General features: G+C 46.4%; 1 protein-coding gene across 1 annotated transcript; it reads left to right on the forward strand.

The window, feature by feature from the left end:
• The first annotated feature begins 3,144 nt into the window (after positions 1-3,144).
• Positions 3,145-13,939, forward strand: LOC102939330 (olfactory receptor 52R1). Its single transcript, XM_037889680.1, has 2 exons — positions 3,145-4,122; positions 13,712-13,939. The coding sequence occupies exons 1-2, from the start codon at positions 3,145-3,147 to the stop codon at positions 13,937-13,939; spliced, it is 1,206 nt and encodes a 401-aa protein (XP_037745608.1).
• The last annotated feature ends 1,250 nt before the right edge of the window (positions 13,940-15,189 follow it).

A 15,189-nucleotide genomic window follows, 5' to 3' on the forward strand; every position in this document is an offset into this window, starting at 1 on the left:
TCCAGTTTCCTTCCTTAGTGTCCCCCTTCCCAGCTCTGACACCACAGAGCCTTACCTGTGTCCCTTTTCCTATTCCCCCCCTTAGCAAAACATGATTCCAATTTCCCCAGCCCCATTCCCTGTTCCCATCCCCCCCCCACTTCCTGATTGACTGCAAACTATACAGTAAAACTCGAGTTCTGCTTAGCTATACCATAACCTATCATTTTACTGAAATTTAACTAACCAATCCTGACATATTGTAACATGATTAGCTAACCAATTATATCCCAGCACCTTAATTAGTTTACACCCAGCAAAATTAATTTTACAGCAGACAGAAACAATCACAGAACCAGACAGAGACCATGCAAATAAAGAATAACAAAGTGGGAACTCTAATGACAAAACAATTCAGAAGTGAGGATTTCACAACTACATCTATAAAGACATAAGCGTTTCCCAGCTGTGTCTACTGATAAGTGAGTTCTTAACTAACAGAAAACTATCAAACTAAACTTCCTTTTACATCCTCTAGGCTCTTCCCTTTCTCTGGAGGTGATAGATCAGATCACCTTTCTAACAGCCCCAGATGGCAAACTAGTCATACTGAAATAAGGCAATGTGAGGAGGTGACCATATACTTCCCAGCTTATCGCTGCCTCTGCTGCTTAGCCAAAGGCCTTAGCCTAAGCACAGGGCCTCAGACTGTCACAGTGAGAGAAGGCCCTTACACCGGCAGACAGTGATTTTGATTCTTTCTTTCTTTTGATTCTTTTCTTTCTATAACTAGCTAAGTGATAAGCATATACCTAAATTCTTAAAGTCTAGGCCTTTGCAGACAGGCCTGAATATCTATATCCTAATGGGGGGAACTTCCCGTTGTTTGTGTGTTGTTTTTCTCCGGGAAAAAGGGGAACAGATGCCAGCAGGAATGCTGTGTAAGGCTTGAACCAGGTATAAAAATTTATCTTCCATATCTATAAGAAATTATTGGACAGGGCATGTTTAAATAGCTGTGATTAGGTTTATTTATTTATTTTATTTTAGCTTGTGGATCACCTCTGTGCTAACCCCAGATGCTTTTCTTTGCTTGAAACCTTTAAGCTGAACCCCCAAGAAAGCTATTTTGGGTGCTTAATTTTTGTAATAGTTTCTTTTAAAATCTAGCAAAACCCGAAGTTCCAGATGCATTTTTTCCTTTTTGGTTTTTAATAAAATTTCCCTTTTTTAAGAACAGGATTGGATATTTGGTGTCCTGAGAGGTTTGTGCATGTTGTTTGATTAAACAGCCCCATTCACTGACAATGGTCCATTGACATCTGCTTTGTGAGATCTGTCAGTTAGCCAGCTTTTAGTCCATTTAACGTGTGCTCCACTGGTATTGTAGAGTGTTTTCCCCTACAAAATCAAATGCCTCGGTGAAATCAAAGTCTATTTCATCTGCATGACTCCCTTGATCAGCCAAATGTGACTGCTCATTAAGGGATGAAATCAGATTTATTTGTCAAGACCAGTTTTCCATACACTATGTTGTTGATTGGCATTAATTATATTCCAACCTTTTTTTGAACTAATCGGATTATCAGATTTTCCATTATTTCCTTACCTTATCAAAGCTTTTTTTTCAACATGACTTAATTTTTTATTATTTACATTTAACAGAGGACTTTCTTTCTTTGTTTCTTTCTTTCTTTCTTTTTGCTGCCTTTGCTGCCTGACTGCGGAGTTCTGGTTCAGAATGAGATGTGTGATTGATAGGTCAGTTCATAAATCTGGTGTTTGACAGTTGATGCTAATGGACTGGAAAGTATTTCATCTCCTATTGTGAGGTTCTTTCCAAATGCAGAACAAATCTATTTCTTGAACACATCTCCCTTCTCTCCAACATAAACAAGTTTCCTTCCTCTCTCTCGGAATTGGCCTAAACTTTTTCTAGGATTAATATTCTCCTGCAAGAATATTCCTAAACATTTTCTGGGATTTCTTTCATTCATAATATAGTTAATAACCTCCTTTTTCTGATCGTTAGCTCCACCACTCATTGATATTTCCATGATATTTTTAACATCCCTGATTAATTTACATAACCTCCAATTAGTATTATTTCTTCTCTATTTTCCCTTTTCCCACTTGTTATATATTAATCCCCCCAGCCCAATTTCTGCTGTCTATGTAATAAACTCTTCTTAAAGAGCTCCCAATTTTCATTCATATTTTCCTGACTAAATTTGTCCTCCCAATCAATTCTGCTGATAATTTGCCTTGGCTTCCTGGAATTAGCCCTTTTGAAGCACAAAGTGTCGATAGATAGTACCAGAATGGAACTTTCTCTCTTTGTCCATTTCAGTGTAATAATTTCAATTCTTTATTATCCTCTCCTCTATCATATCTCCCTTCTTTGGCTCTTCTCTAAAGTAAACAGTTCTCGACTTTTCAGTCTGTCCACAAAGGACCCCTTTTATATCAGCTATATCCTTTATGGACACTGGGTGACAAAAACTGAGGGCGTGTCCAGAGCAGGTTATTCTCCATCCCATTCCTTATGTATCCCAAGATAGTCTTTGTTTTGGCCACTGTTGCAAATGAGGAGGTGCAGCCATGGAACAGCTCTAACTGACACTGTGGTCTTTTCCCTGAGGTCTATTCTAGTTGGGAAGCGTCCCCGGGGACATGCCTTAACAAAGGTTTGCTTTTTGTCTACACTCAGATTTCGAGCCACCGGGTGAATGTGGAACTCCCTACAGCATGCGCTTTCTAGCCTGGCTTTCATTGCATTAAGGAACAATAATGGATAACCAATAGCCACACACATTTACTTCCTGCTGGTGCCTATTAATGTTTCCCACATCACAACACATTATTGACTCATGGAGCAACATAAAATATGGAATTGGCATAAGTAGGGTCATTTGTTCATAATTCATATCTCTAAATAATGAAAATATCATTTTTCAGTGTGGGAAGAGCGACCAATCTGCTTCCCCCATGAGAACAGCCTCCAGTAGTGCATGTAGTGTCTCATATTAACATTGTCTCTCCATCCAGGCATTTGTACTGTGACCATCTCCCTTGACTCTGGGCAAATACAGGAATTCAGTGAAACATACGGTACATGCAGGAGACACTGTCGTGCCTCAGTGTTCGACACTTCCTCTCTACTCCATGTCAGATTCCAACACAACCGACTTCACCAACCCCTCCACCTTCATCCTAATGGGCATCCCTGGCCTGGAGGCAGCCCATGTCTGGATCTCCATCCCCTTCTGTGCCATGTATGTAATAGCCATCCTGGGGAACTTCACCATCCTGTTCATTGTGAAGACGGAGCCGAGCCTCCATAGGCCCATGTACTATTTCCTCTGCATGCTAGCCGTCAGTGACCTGGTCCTGTCCACGTCCATCCTGCCCAAAATGCTGTCAAACTTCTGGTTCAATTCCAGGGAGATCAGTTTCAGTGCCTGCCTTACTCAGCTGTACTTTCTTCACTGCTTCTCAGTGATGGAGTCTGGGATCTTCGTGGCCATGGCTCTGGATCGTTACGTGGCCATCTGCCATCCCCTGAGACATTCCACCATCCTGACAAACCCCAGGGTGACCAAGATTGGCCTGATCGTCGTGCTGCGCAGTGACATATTCATACTGCCCTATCCCTTCCTGTTGAGGCAGTGGCCATATTGCAGAACCAGCATCATCCCCCAGCCGTACTGCGCCCACATGGCCGTGGCGAAGCTGGCCTGCGCCGACACCCAAGTCAGTAGTTACTATGGCCTCTTTGTGCAATTCTGTGTGATGGGTCTGGATGTGATTTTTATTGTCATATCCTATATCCTGCTCCTCAGGGCCATCTTCAGCCTGCCCACAAAGGATGCCCGTCTCAAGACTTTTGGGACCTGCATCTCCCACCTCTGTGCCACCTTAGTCTTTTACATCCCAGGTCTCTTCTTCTCTCTCACTTACCGGTTTTACCAGCATGTGCCCCTGCATTTCCATGTTCTCATTGCCAATGTGTACCTCTTGATGCCCCCCATGCTAAACCCCATCATCTATGGGGTGAGGACCAAACAGATCCGGGACAGGCTGCTCCGGCTCTTCACTCAAAACAGGACCAGTCAGGGTTCTCTCCACACTCTGAACTCTAGGGTACAGATGTGGGGACATGCATGAAAGACCCCCTAAGCTTATTTCTACCAGCTTAGGTTATAAACTCCCCAAGGCACAACTTCTCCCTTGTGCCTTGGAATTGGTAATGCTGCCACCACCAAGTGATTAGACAAAACTCAGGGAAAGGACCACTTGGAGTCCCTACTCCTCCCTAATATCCCCCAAGCCCTACACCCCCTTTCCTGGGGAGGCTTGAGAATAAACAAGATGAGCACAGACCAACCTTGGGTTTTTTAGGACACTAAAAAACCCCAATCAGATTTTTAAAGAAAACAGAACTTTATTAAAAAGAAAAGTAAAAGAAACACCTATGTAAAATTAGAATGCGGGATAATGTAACAGGGCAATCAGATTCAAAAACACAGAGGATTTTCCTCTCAGCCAAACTTTAAAGTTACAAAAAGAAAAAACAGGAATACACCTTCCTCTCAGAAAAGAGAAAATCACAAACCTTCCCTTCATTCCATGCATTTAGGTTCATTTCTGCCTTTCCTTTATAAATGAACTGCCCCACATATACACCTCCCACTGGGCAAGAAGCAGTGTGCATTAGTGTGGTTATGAATCCAGGTAAAAGTAAGTCATTGGCCATTGCCATCAAGCAGCCTGAAGCTACAAATTGCAACCAGCTCAGTATGGACCTGTCTGGAGGGATTGCTGCTTGGCGGCTGCTTGAAAGATGTGAGCACTTATATAGCAGCAGCTGCTGCCCTGTTGCCTTCCACAGTCTTTGTGAGCATGTATTTCATGGCAGCAGGAAACAAGGAACAATGAAAATGAGAGGGTGTGGTGAGGTGGCTGCCCCACACGGTTAGAAGAAGGGTGAAAACAGCCTTAGGGAGTGTCAGGGTTCCTTCCTCACTCTGAACTCTAGGGTACATATGTGGGGACCCACATGAAAGACCCCCTAAGCTTATTTCTACCATCTTAGGTTAAAACTTCCCCAAGGAACAAAGTCTTTGCCCTTGGATTAGGTAAAATGGTGCCACCACCAAGTGAATTAGACAAAGAACAGGGAAAGGACCACCTGGAGTTCCTATTTCCCTAAAATATCCCCTCAAGCCCTGACACCACCTTTCCTGGGGAGGCTTAACAATACACAAGATGAGCACAGACCAGCCTTGGATTTTTAAGACCCTAAAACCACAATCAGATTCTTAAAAAACAGAACTTTATTAGAAGAACAAAAAAAGATAAGAGAACAACTCTGTAAGATCAGAATGGAAGATAATCTTACAGGTTGTCAGATTCAAAATATAGAGAATCCCTGTAGGCAAAACCTTAAGTTTCAAAAAGACACAAAAACAGGAATACACATTCCCTCCAGCACAGCGAATTTCACAAGCCAAAACAAAGAAAACCTAACGCATTTTCTCGCTAGATTACTTACTAACTTTACAGGAGTTGGAGGGCTTGCATCCTCGATCTGTTCCCAGCAAAGGTATCCCACAGGCAGACAAAAGTCTGTTCCCCCCTCCAGATTTGAAAGTATCTTGATCCCTCATTGGTCATTTTGGGTCAGGTGCCAGCCAGGTTACCTGAGCTTCTTAACCCTTTACAGGTAAAAGGATTTTGCCTCTGGCCAGGAGGGATTTTATAGCACTGTATAAAGAAAGGTGGTCACCCTTCCCTTTGTATTTATGACAGGGAGGCTGTACAGAACCCAGACAATCAGAAGAGGGCTTTTTCAGTCAACCAGAGGGGGTTGTATGGTGAGATTTTGGTAAACCAGTAAAGTGCCTGAAACCACTATGGCTTATTGCTAAAAGCAGCCAAGTGAGCAGGCCATAAAACTGAACAAAGGCAGGAGGGGAGGGGGCTTAGGGTACCACAGAAAGGGCAGCTTGACCCCACATTCTTCCTGATAAGAATTTTGTTGAAGTTGGTGATACATGCATTTTAAAAGAACAGGATGTGCCCTCGAGAATGTGTCTGTCCAAGGCTGCAAACTCTGGGGAAAAAAACACACATGGTTAATCAATAATCAGAAGGAAACCTCCTGTTTGACTGTTGAAACTGCTTGCTTAACAAGTTTTCTTTAAGTGACATCATTGTATTACTAATCTATAAATAAGGAGGGGAAAGTTTGAGGTAGTGGGACTCTCCCTCTGGATGCATCTTGTGTTCCCCAACGGGAGATGGAAGTTTGGCCACCAGAATCCTGTCACTGTGACACTCGAGAGCCACACTCAGCTTCGGCAATTATCGAGGATTGGGGGTGTTTTACTAACTTGTTGCGGATGTGTGTAAGTTCTTGAGACTAAATAAAGTTTAGCTTTAAGTGAAAGCACTCTTGTGTTGTCCTGTTTGTGCCAGCTATCTATTGATTGGACGGCCGTGTCTCCCCTGATTTATTTCCTGACACCACCTCACAAAGAGTAAAAGTTACCAAGAGCTTTGGGTTGAAAGAACCCCAGGTAACAGGGGAAGGTTGTTAGGGCAGCCAATCAGGGCTAGGGAGGACCATATATGAAGGGCTGCTCTACAGAGCAGAGGCAGTCGCTCCCTGGAGCGCAAGGGAGAAGGACTGGGTGCCAAGAGGAGCACCTCAGACAGACCCATGCTAGGCAGGGTCAGGAGAGCAAGAGGGAGCTCCATCCTGACTGGTTGACAGACTGAAGCCTTGAAAGAGGGGCAGAAAAGGTGCTAGGGCTACGGAGAAGTGGCCCAGGGAAATGGGTGATGGTGGTTGAAGGAGACATGTTTTTCCGCCTCGAGGGTTCCTGGGTCAGGACCAGGAGTAGTGGGATGGCCCGGGTCTCCCCCTTGCCTCCACCTGCCACTGAGGGGAGTGGCCACTAGGGACTGCAGCTGGCCACTGCAGAATGTGGATAAACCTAAGACTGTAGTTTCCCACTGACAGATAGTGGGTCTGAAGACTGGTGGGTCACCCCTGGAAGGGGGGAAACAGCGGAGCAGGGCACAGCTGGAGGACCATGCCCAGAAACATATGCAATGGTCCACGGAGTGACACACATCCAAGAGTGACAGAGAGGGAGGAAGTGTTGGCGGGCGAGATAGCTCCTTCCAACAGTGCACCTTCCTCAGGTGCTAATTCCCAGAATGGCCAGCAGGAGGTGTCATGGTGGTGAGTCCACAACCCATTACAGAGGGACATTTTCAGGGGTCACATATTGCATGTTTGATGGGTAATGGGGAAAACACTATTTCATTTTCCTTTGCTCTGTACCTTGGCTTGCTTTTCCCCTGTGGTACAGACCAGCACCGAGTCTTTTTCAGGACATGGATGTTTGTCTGATATAAAAATACAACATTAGGTCTCAGAGAGATAGAATCATAGACTTTAAGGTGAGAACGAAGCATTATGATCATCTCATCTGACCTCCTGCACAACATAGGCCACAGAATCCCGCCCACCCACTCTGTTCCTGTAACAAACCCCTAACCTATGTCTGAGCTACTGAAGTCCTCAAATCATGGTTTAAAGACTTCAAGGTGCAGAGAGTCCTCCAGCAAGTGACCCATGCCCCACGCTGCAGAGGAAGGCGAAAAAAACCCAGGGACTCTGCCAATCTGTCCTGGAGGAAAACTCCTTCTTGACCCAAATATGGCGGTCAGCCAAACCCTGAGCATATGGGCAAGATTCACCAGCCAGACACCCAGGAAAGAATTCTCTGTAGTAACTCAGATCCCACCCCATCTAACATCCCATCACAGGTCATTGGTCATATTTACCACATATTTACCGCTAATAGTCAAAGATCAATTAATTGCCAAAATTAGGCTATCCCATCATATCATCACCTCCATAAACTTATCAAGCTTAGTCTTGAAGCCAGATATGTCTTTTGCCCCCACAGCTCCCCTTGGAAGGCTGTTCCAGAGCTTCACTCCTCCGAAGGTTAGAAACCTTTGTCTAATTTCAAGACTAAACTTCCTGATGGCCAGTTTATATCCATTTGTTCTTGTGTCCACATTGGTACTGAGCTTAAATAATTCCTGTCCCTCTCCGGTATTTATCCCTCTGATATATTTATACAGAGCAATCGTATCTCTCCTCAACCTTCCTTTAGTTAGGCAAAACAAGCCAAGCTCTTTGAGTCTCCTTTCATAAGACAGGTTTTCAATTCCTCGGATCATCATAGTAGCCCTTCTCTGTACCCGTTCCAGTTTGAATTCATCCTTCTTAAACATGGGAGACCAGAACTGCACACAGTATTCCAGAAGAGGTCTCACCAGTGCCTTGTATTTGTTTAGATATTGGGCCATGCCTAGATTATCCTTAACCTCCACTCCATCCTCAGTGTTTAGCGGTCCCACTTCTTTCCTTGTTTTCTTCCCTTTGCAAGTCCAACTCTACATGGCTTTTAGCCTTTTTCACTTTATCCCTACATGTTCTGACCTCAATAAGGTAGCTTTCCTTGCTGATCCCTCCCATCTTCCACTCCTTCTAGGCTTTCTGCTTTTTCTTCATCACCTCTCTGAGATGCTTGCTCATCCACCTTGGTCTACAATGCCTGCCTATGAATTTTTTCCCCTTTCTTGGGATGCAGGCTTCCGATAGCTTCTGCAACTTTGACTTGAAGTAATTCCAGGCCTCCTCTGCCTTTAGATCCACAAGTTCTTCAGTCCAATCCACTTTCCGAACTAATTTCCTTAATTTTTTAAAGTTAGCCCCTTTGAAATCAAAAACCCTAGTCACAGATCTATGTTTGTTTATCGTTCCATTTAGTTTGAACTGAATTAGCTCATGATCGCTCGAACCAAGGTTGTCCCCTACAAGCATTTCTTCTATGAGGTCCTCACTACTCACCAAAACCAAATCTAAAATGGCATCCCATCTAGTCGATTCAGCAACTACTTGGTGAAGGAATCCATCAGCTACCGTATCCAGGAAAATCTGAGCCCTATTATTATTACTAGCACTTGTCCTCCAGTCTGTACCTGGGAAGTTAAAGTCTCCCATGATCACACAATTCCCATTAGTATTTACTTCATTAAAACACTTAAAGAGGTCTCTATCCATATCCAGATCGTATCCCGGCGGTCTACAGCAGACCCCAAGCACTATCGCAGGGGCGGCTCTAGTAGCTTTCTTCCCCAATGTGGTTTTTGCCCAGACGGACTCTGTCTTATCCATTCCATCGCTTCTTATTTCTTTACAGTCTACCTCCCCATTGATAGACAATGCTACTCCACCACCTTTGCCTTTATTTCTGTCTTTCCTAAACAGCACATACCCTTCAATACCTCAACTCCAGTCATGATTACTATTCCACCATGTTTCTATTATCCTTATAATACCTGGTTTCACTTTCTGCACCAGTAGCTCTAGTTCCTCTATTTTGTTACCTAGGCTCCTCGCACTGGTGTACAAACATCTTAATTTTTGCTGTTTGGCTTCACTCACATTCTTTACCCAATTAGGCACGGTCATTCTACAGCCAGTATAACCTATTAGACTGGTATCCACACTGCCCTTCCTCCTTATGTCCATTCTCCTACCCACAGCTGTATCCTTTCTTACTTCATTTTCTTCCCTCTCAATGTTAAAATCCGGCGTGGGGATTACCTCGACATCTCCCAACCATCTCCTCCAAATTCCTAGTTTAAAGCTCTCTTAATCAGTTGTGCAGGCCTCCATCCTAGAAGTCTATTTCCCTCCCTACTCAGGTGAAGTCCATCCTGAGAGAACAGTCCTCTGTCCATGAATGCCTCCCAGTGGCCATACATCCCAAAGCCCTCCTTATAGCAACACTGCCTGAGCCATCTGTTGAGCATCATAATCTTGTCACACCTTTGTTGCCCTTCTCTAGGAACAGGCAGAATCCTAATGAAGATCACCTGAGCCTCAATTTCCTAAAGCATCTTCACCAGCCTAGCATAGTCTCCCTTGGTACATTCCAGTGAGAATCTAGCCGCATCATTTGTTCCCAGGAAGGATGATCAGTGGATTCTTTCCCTCTCCCCTTAGGATCCTCTTCAGCCTCAGGTTCACATCCCATATCTTAGCACCCGGCAGACAGCACACCCTTCTGTTCTCTGGATCAGCTCTGGTTACAGGCCTGTCTATTCTTCTCAGTAATGAGTCCCCAATCATGTAGACCTGCCTTTTCCTGGTGATGGTGCAATTCTACAGTCTATCCCCTGTTCCCTCTGGCTGCAAGTCCTCTCAATTCCTATTTTCCCTTGCAATCCTCCGCTACCCATCCCATATCCTCCTGGGCTCATATTTGGTGTTGTTATCTCCAATGACTCTTCCCCTCTTCCTATAGGACTAGCTGCTCTTCTTCCTTGCCCTCTCACCTTCAGTGACCACCTGCTGTGCCCCTTCTTCATTTTCCAACTCCGCAAACCTGTTCCTGAGCTCTGTTTCTCCTTCACTGGCCTGTCTTTTCCTCTGCCTGGTTCTCTTAGTCACACGCTTCCACTGTCCACTTTCCTCACCCAGCAGTCTCCCCTCAGAGTTCTCTGGTCCTGCTTCCACCTGCAAGTCTGAGCTTTTCCTCTCAGCCTTCTCATGCCTTTGCTCCATCATCTGCTCGAACCCCCTTCTAAACTCAACCAGACTTTCCACCTGCATCTCCAATCCTCGGATCTTTCCTTCCATCTGCTCTATCAGGCGGCACTTCATGCAGACGAAACACGTTTCAGGTCCCCACTCCAGGATCATGTACATGCCACAGCTTCCACATCCAGTCATCCTCATTGTGTCTTCCACTGCTTGGGTCACGCCCACTGCTGCCTCTGTGTCTGTCATCGCCTTCCCACCTAAGTCCTGTTAGCCCGGGAAACACAAACCACACCAAACACCACCACCCAAAGCAACACAAACCCCCCAGCGAGCACCACAACACTGCCAGACCACCACCCACTCCCTTCACCAGCCTGTCTGTTCCTCTGCCTGGTTCTCCTAGTCTTCCCCCCAAACTCCCCTCGCAAACTCCCATTCAAACGCCCCTGTTTCCAGCTCTGTATGTCGGCTCCTGTGCCGCTGCCGCTGTCTCGTTGTGTACATCGATTGATGTGACAATCTGTAGCCCAAAGCAACCCCCTGGCTCCCTCAGAGTCACCACTGTTATATAATTGCAGCAAAGCTTCTACAAAATATGCCATGTGAGCTGTTAGTGGGAAACTTAGAGTTTTCAGTGAAAAAAATAAGGTGGATGAATACAATGGACTATGGAATAAGTTTATTCCCACCTAATGGATTTTCCTGAGGTCATACTAATCACTTAAAATCCATCTTTCTCTAGTTAATAAATCTCTTATATTTTTTACTTAAAATGGTATGTTGTTTGAAATGTAAAGGGAAATCTCCTAAGGAACAGGGCTAATACATTCTTCTATCCACATTGAGGGACTGGAAGACTGGGTTATATACTTACCCTGGTCATCCTTCTGTCCAGAGCAACACAGTACATCTCCGGGGTCTGAGGCTGGCGAGCTGGGGAGAATTGCCTGGAGCCTCTCTATTATGGATTCATGAGTGGTTAGAGAAAGCACTCAGGTAGCTCAGCTGAGTTTGTCCCTACCTATGAATGTCTGTGTGAGTGCAGGACCTGGAGGGGTCTTCAGCATGTCACATTATCACAGTGTGAGAGGGGATGCTTTGTATGCCAGAGAGCTCAGCAGTACCCGAGTACCAGCTTGCACCCCAGGAATACTGTCACAGGGGCACAACATGCAGGGTGAAATGCACAGCTTCTTGCCCTGAGTGAGATTTCCACTTCATACACTGGTGCAGAGATTTTAAGTGAGACTTAATGTGTGCTGCCTCGAGATCAGTCAAAGAGGTTACCAGTTTGCCATTTTCTCTTTGCTTATTTTGGGGAAGGGATGGGGGTCGGGGGGGGTGGAAAGCAGCAAGATGAGTGAAAACAGTAAAACAACTGTAAAATTGGAACTGTTCAGATTGCAGGCAGCAGAAAAAGAAAATGAAAAATAGGAGAAGTTTGGAGCTAAAGCAGGCAGAGGCTGCCAGAGAGGACGCTGAACACAGGAGGGTTATGGAACTAGAACAACAATAAATTAAGGAGAAAAAGGGAGAGAGGAAACACCAATTGGAAAATCTGGAAATGCAGAATCAGAAACTTCCCACTCCACTGATTTCCACCTCTCCCAAAATCCACAAATAAGAGCAGCTGTGTCCTGCATACAATGAGGCAGGTGATATTGCTGAATACTTCACTGCCTTTGAGAGTCTGTGTGATATTCATAAGATTCCTGATGACCAGAAGATGCCCCCCTTTAGTTGCAAACTTAACTGGTAAAGCTCTGGATATATTCAATAAAATGCCAATTGAGTGTGCTTTAGATTATGGTACATTCAAAGAAATAGTTTTGAAACAATTTCAGATTACCCCTGATATATTTAGAGTGAAACATAGTGTCTTCCCACTGAGCCAGAGGGGGAGGGACACATCTGTGAACTATGGCTGATGGAGCCAGGCCATGTTCGCCCCCCCCCCCCACAGTAAGAGGGGCAGAACAGGAAGTATAAATGATGGGTTCTGAAGCTCAGTTGGGCGGCAGCTGCCGAAGGAAACAGACACTGCCTGCCAGCTCCCTATCTGGGATATTGCAGGTTACACTCTCTGAGCTAAGGACTGGCCTGACCTGCGGGATCCACCCACTGACAGAGACACCGAGAATTTGCTGGGACTGTCTCTGGCCTTCTACCCAGATGAACCAGAGGACCGCCTACAGATCCAGGAACCCACTGACAGAAGGGGAAGAAGTGGCCCATGGCAGCCAACTCTAGACTGGTTGTATTGCAGCCAGAGACGCTGTCAGCATATTTTGCCTGGATTCCCTGCTGACCAGGGGGCGGACTTCTCCTCCACTATTAGGTCCCTGGGCTGGGATGCAGTGGAGTCTGGAGGGCCCACGTCCTCCTACCCCTACCTTCCTCCCACTCTAGGCCAAGGAGGCTGAGATTGTCAGCCATCTGCCAGCACTAGGATGCCCGACTCTCTTGTTTTTTTGGCCCCGAATACAGGCCTGGCCCATAGAATTTTTGCTGACCATTCCTGATTAAGGACTTGGGGCTACTAACTGTTTGTTTGCTCCTCAACCCTGAGTACAGGCCCAAGCCATACACCCTATACTGCCTGTCCAGACTGAAGGCTTGGGGCTTACAACTGACAGCTACTGAGCCCTGACAAAGGGCTTGGACTCATAACCGTTTGCCCCGATTGGAGGCTAGAGACCCTAACTGATTTCTGCTCTGCCCAGACTTCTGCCCAGAGCCAAAGGCTGTGGGTTGTCTGGCTATTTCCCAAACTGTGGGTGATGCCCAGTAATGTAATGAGCTGGAGTGGCTTCCCACTTACGCAGAGGGGGAGGGACTAACTTTAATCCACTATATTTGGTGGATAATGCCGGCAGCGACCCGACCCTGGCAGTAAGGGGTCCTGTGAATGCCACACTTAAGATATCCCTGGTGCCCTGGTATTCACATGGAGGCCCGCGGGCTGCATGCGACTCATCAGCCTAAGCCAGTGGTGGGCCATGGGACCTATTGCATGGAAGCTGTGAGAAGCAGCGACTGGGCTGTGGGGAGCAGTGCGGGCTGCATGGATGTGCTGGTTGCTGCTCCCTGTAGCCCCATTGGCGGGGAACAGTGAACCACAGCCAGTGGGAGCTGCAGGACGCCGTGCCTGCTGACGCTCCATGTCAACAGACTCCAGCCGCCTGCCAGCAGCTTACCCTGATGAGTCGCATGCGGCTAACGGGCTGCCGTGTGAATACCAGGGCCCTAGTGGGAGAGATGGAGCTGGACAATCTCATTAAGTATCTGGCCGAGAGCCAGCAACATCAGCAGGTGTCTTAACTTCAGCAACAAAACAACTAGTGCAGAAGCTGAGGCCCCCACAACTGCAACTGCTGCAGGACATGGGGGCACAACTCTGAGAGCAGCAGCAATACTGTCTCCAATAGCTTGTGGACTTCTGGCTGGACTGAGCGGGCCAACCCCCAGCGGCCTGGTGAATACCCCCACATCCCCGTTGCCGATACGCTTTTCCGGGTTGGGATCTCTTGATGACTCCAAAGCATTTCTTGTAACCTTTTGAGCAGGTAACAGTGGTTGCTGGGTGGCCCCCGTAGCAGTCGAACACCCTCTTGGCCTTATGGGGGCAGCCCAGACGATTTATTGGGGGCTCCCAATCTCTAAGAGACATGGTATAAAAGTTTCCGCCACAAGAATTACACCAGTGGGACCAGTTGATCCCACCTCTATTTCTTGCTATCAGGAAAGTGCCCCAATCATCCACCAAATTCTCCCCCTTTGAGCTCTTGTATGGCAGGTAGCCCCATGGCCTGTTGGATCTAATGAAAGAGCCTTGGTAACACACCCCGTCAACCATGCAGAGACTCTAGCAGTATGTCATGCAGTTGCAGGGGACACATGGCTCAGGCCGGAGCCCTTGCAAAAGAAAATTGGCAAGTGACTCAAGGAGTCAAGGAGCGACCCAGGCCCACATGTTTGAACCCAGGGACAGGGTGCTCTTGCCTCTTCCCTCGGAGGAGTCAAAGATCTTCACCTGCTGACAGGGCCCTTACAAAATACTCCTCTGGGTGGTACTTGACTGCCTTCTAAATCCCCATACATGCTACAGCCTACTTAGATGATGTAGTGATCTACAGCCATCTCTGGGAAGATTGTTTAAACCAGGTGGCTGCTGTCCTTTGGGCCCTATGGAATGCTGAGCTTGCTGCCAACCAAAATAATGCCAGATTGGGTGAAAGGAGACTATGTATCTGGGACAAACACAGCGAGGCCTCCTGCGTCCCCTGGTGGGAAAGGTCAAGGGTCTGCGAGCCTCTCCAGCACCTACTATGAAGTGACAGTACAACTGTTTCTGGGCTTAGTTGGGTATTACCGATGCTTTGTGCCCAATCTGCATCCAGTGCAGCACCTCCCACAGCATTCTGAACCGAGGACAGCCCATGCCAGGCACACTGGTCAATGGAGTGTGATCACATGTTCTGAGCCCTCAAGAAGAGCCTGTGTTGGGAACCCATACTCTTCAGCCCCAACTTCAACCATGGGTTCTTGGTACAAATGGACACTTTGGAGAT

Source organism: Chelonia mydas, chromosome 1 (genome assembly GCF_015237465.2).
Source record: "Chelonia mydas isolate rCheMyd1 chromosome 1, rCheMyd1.pri.v2, whole genome shotgun sequence".
Taxonomy (NCBI): domain Eukaryota; kingdom Metazoa; phylum Chordata; order Testudines; family Cheloniidae; genus Chelonia; species Chelonia mydas.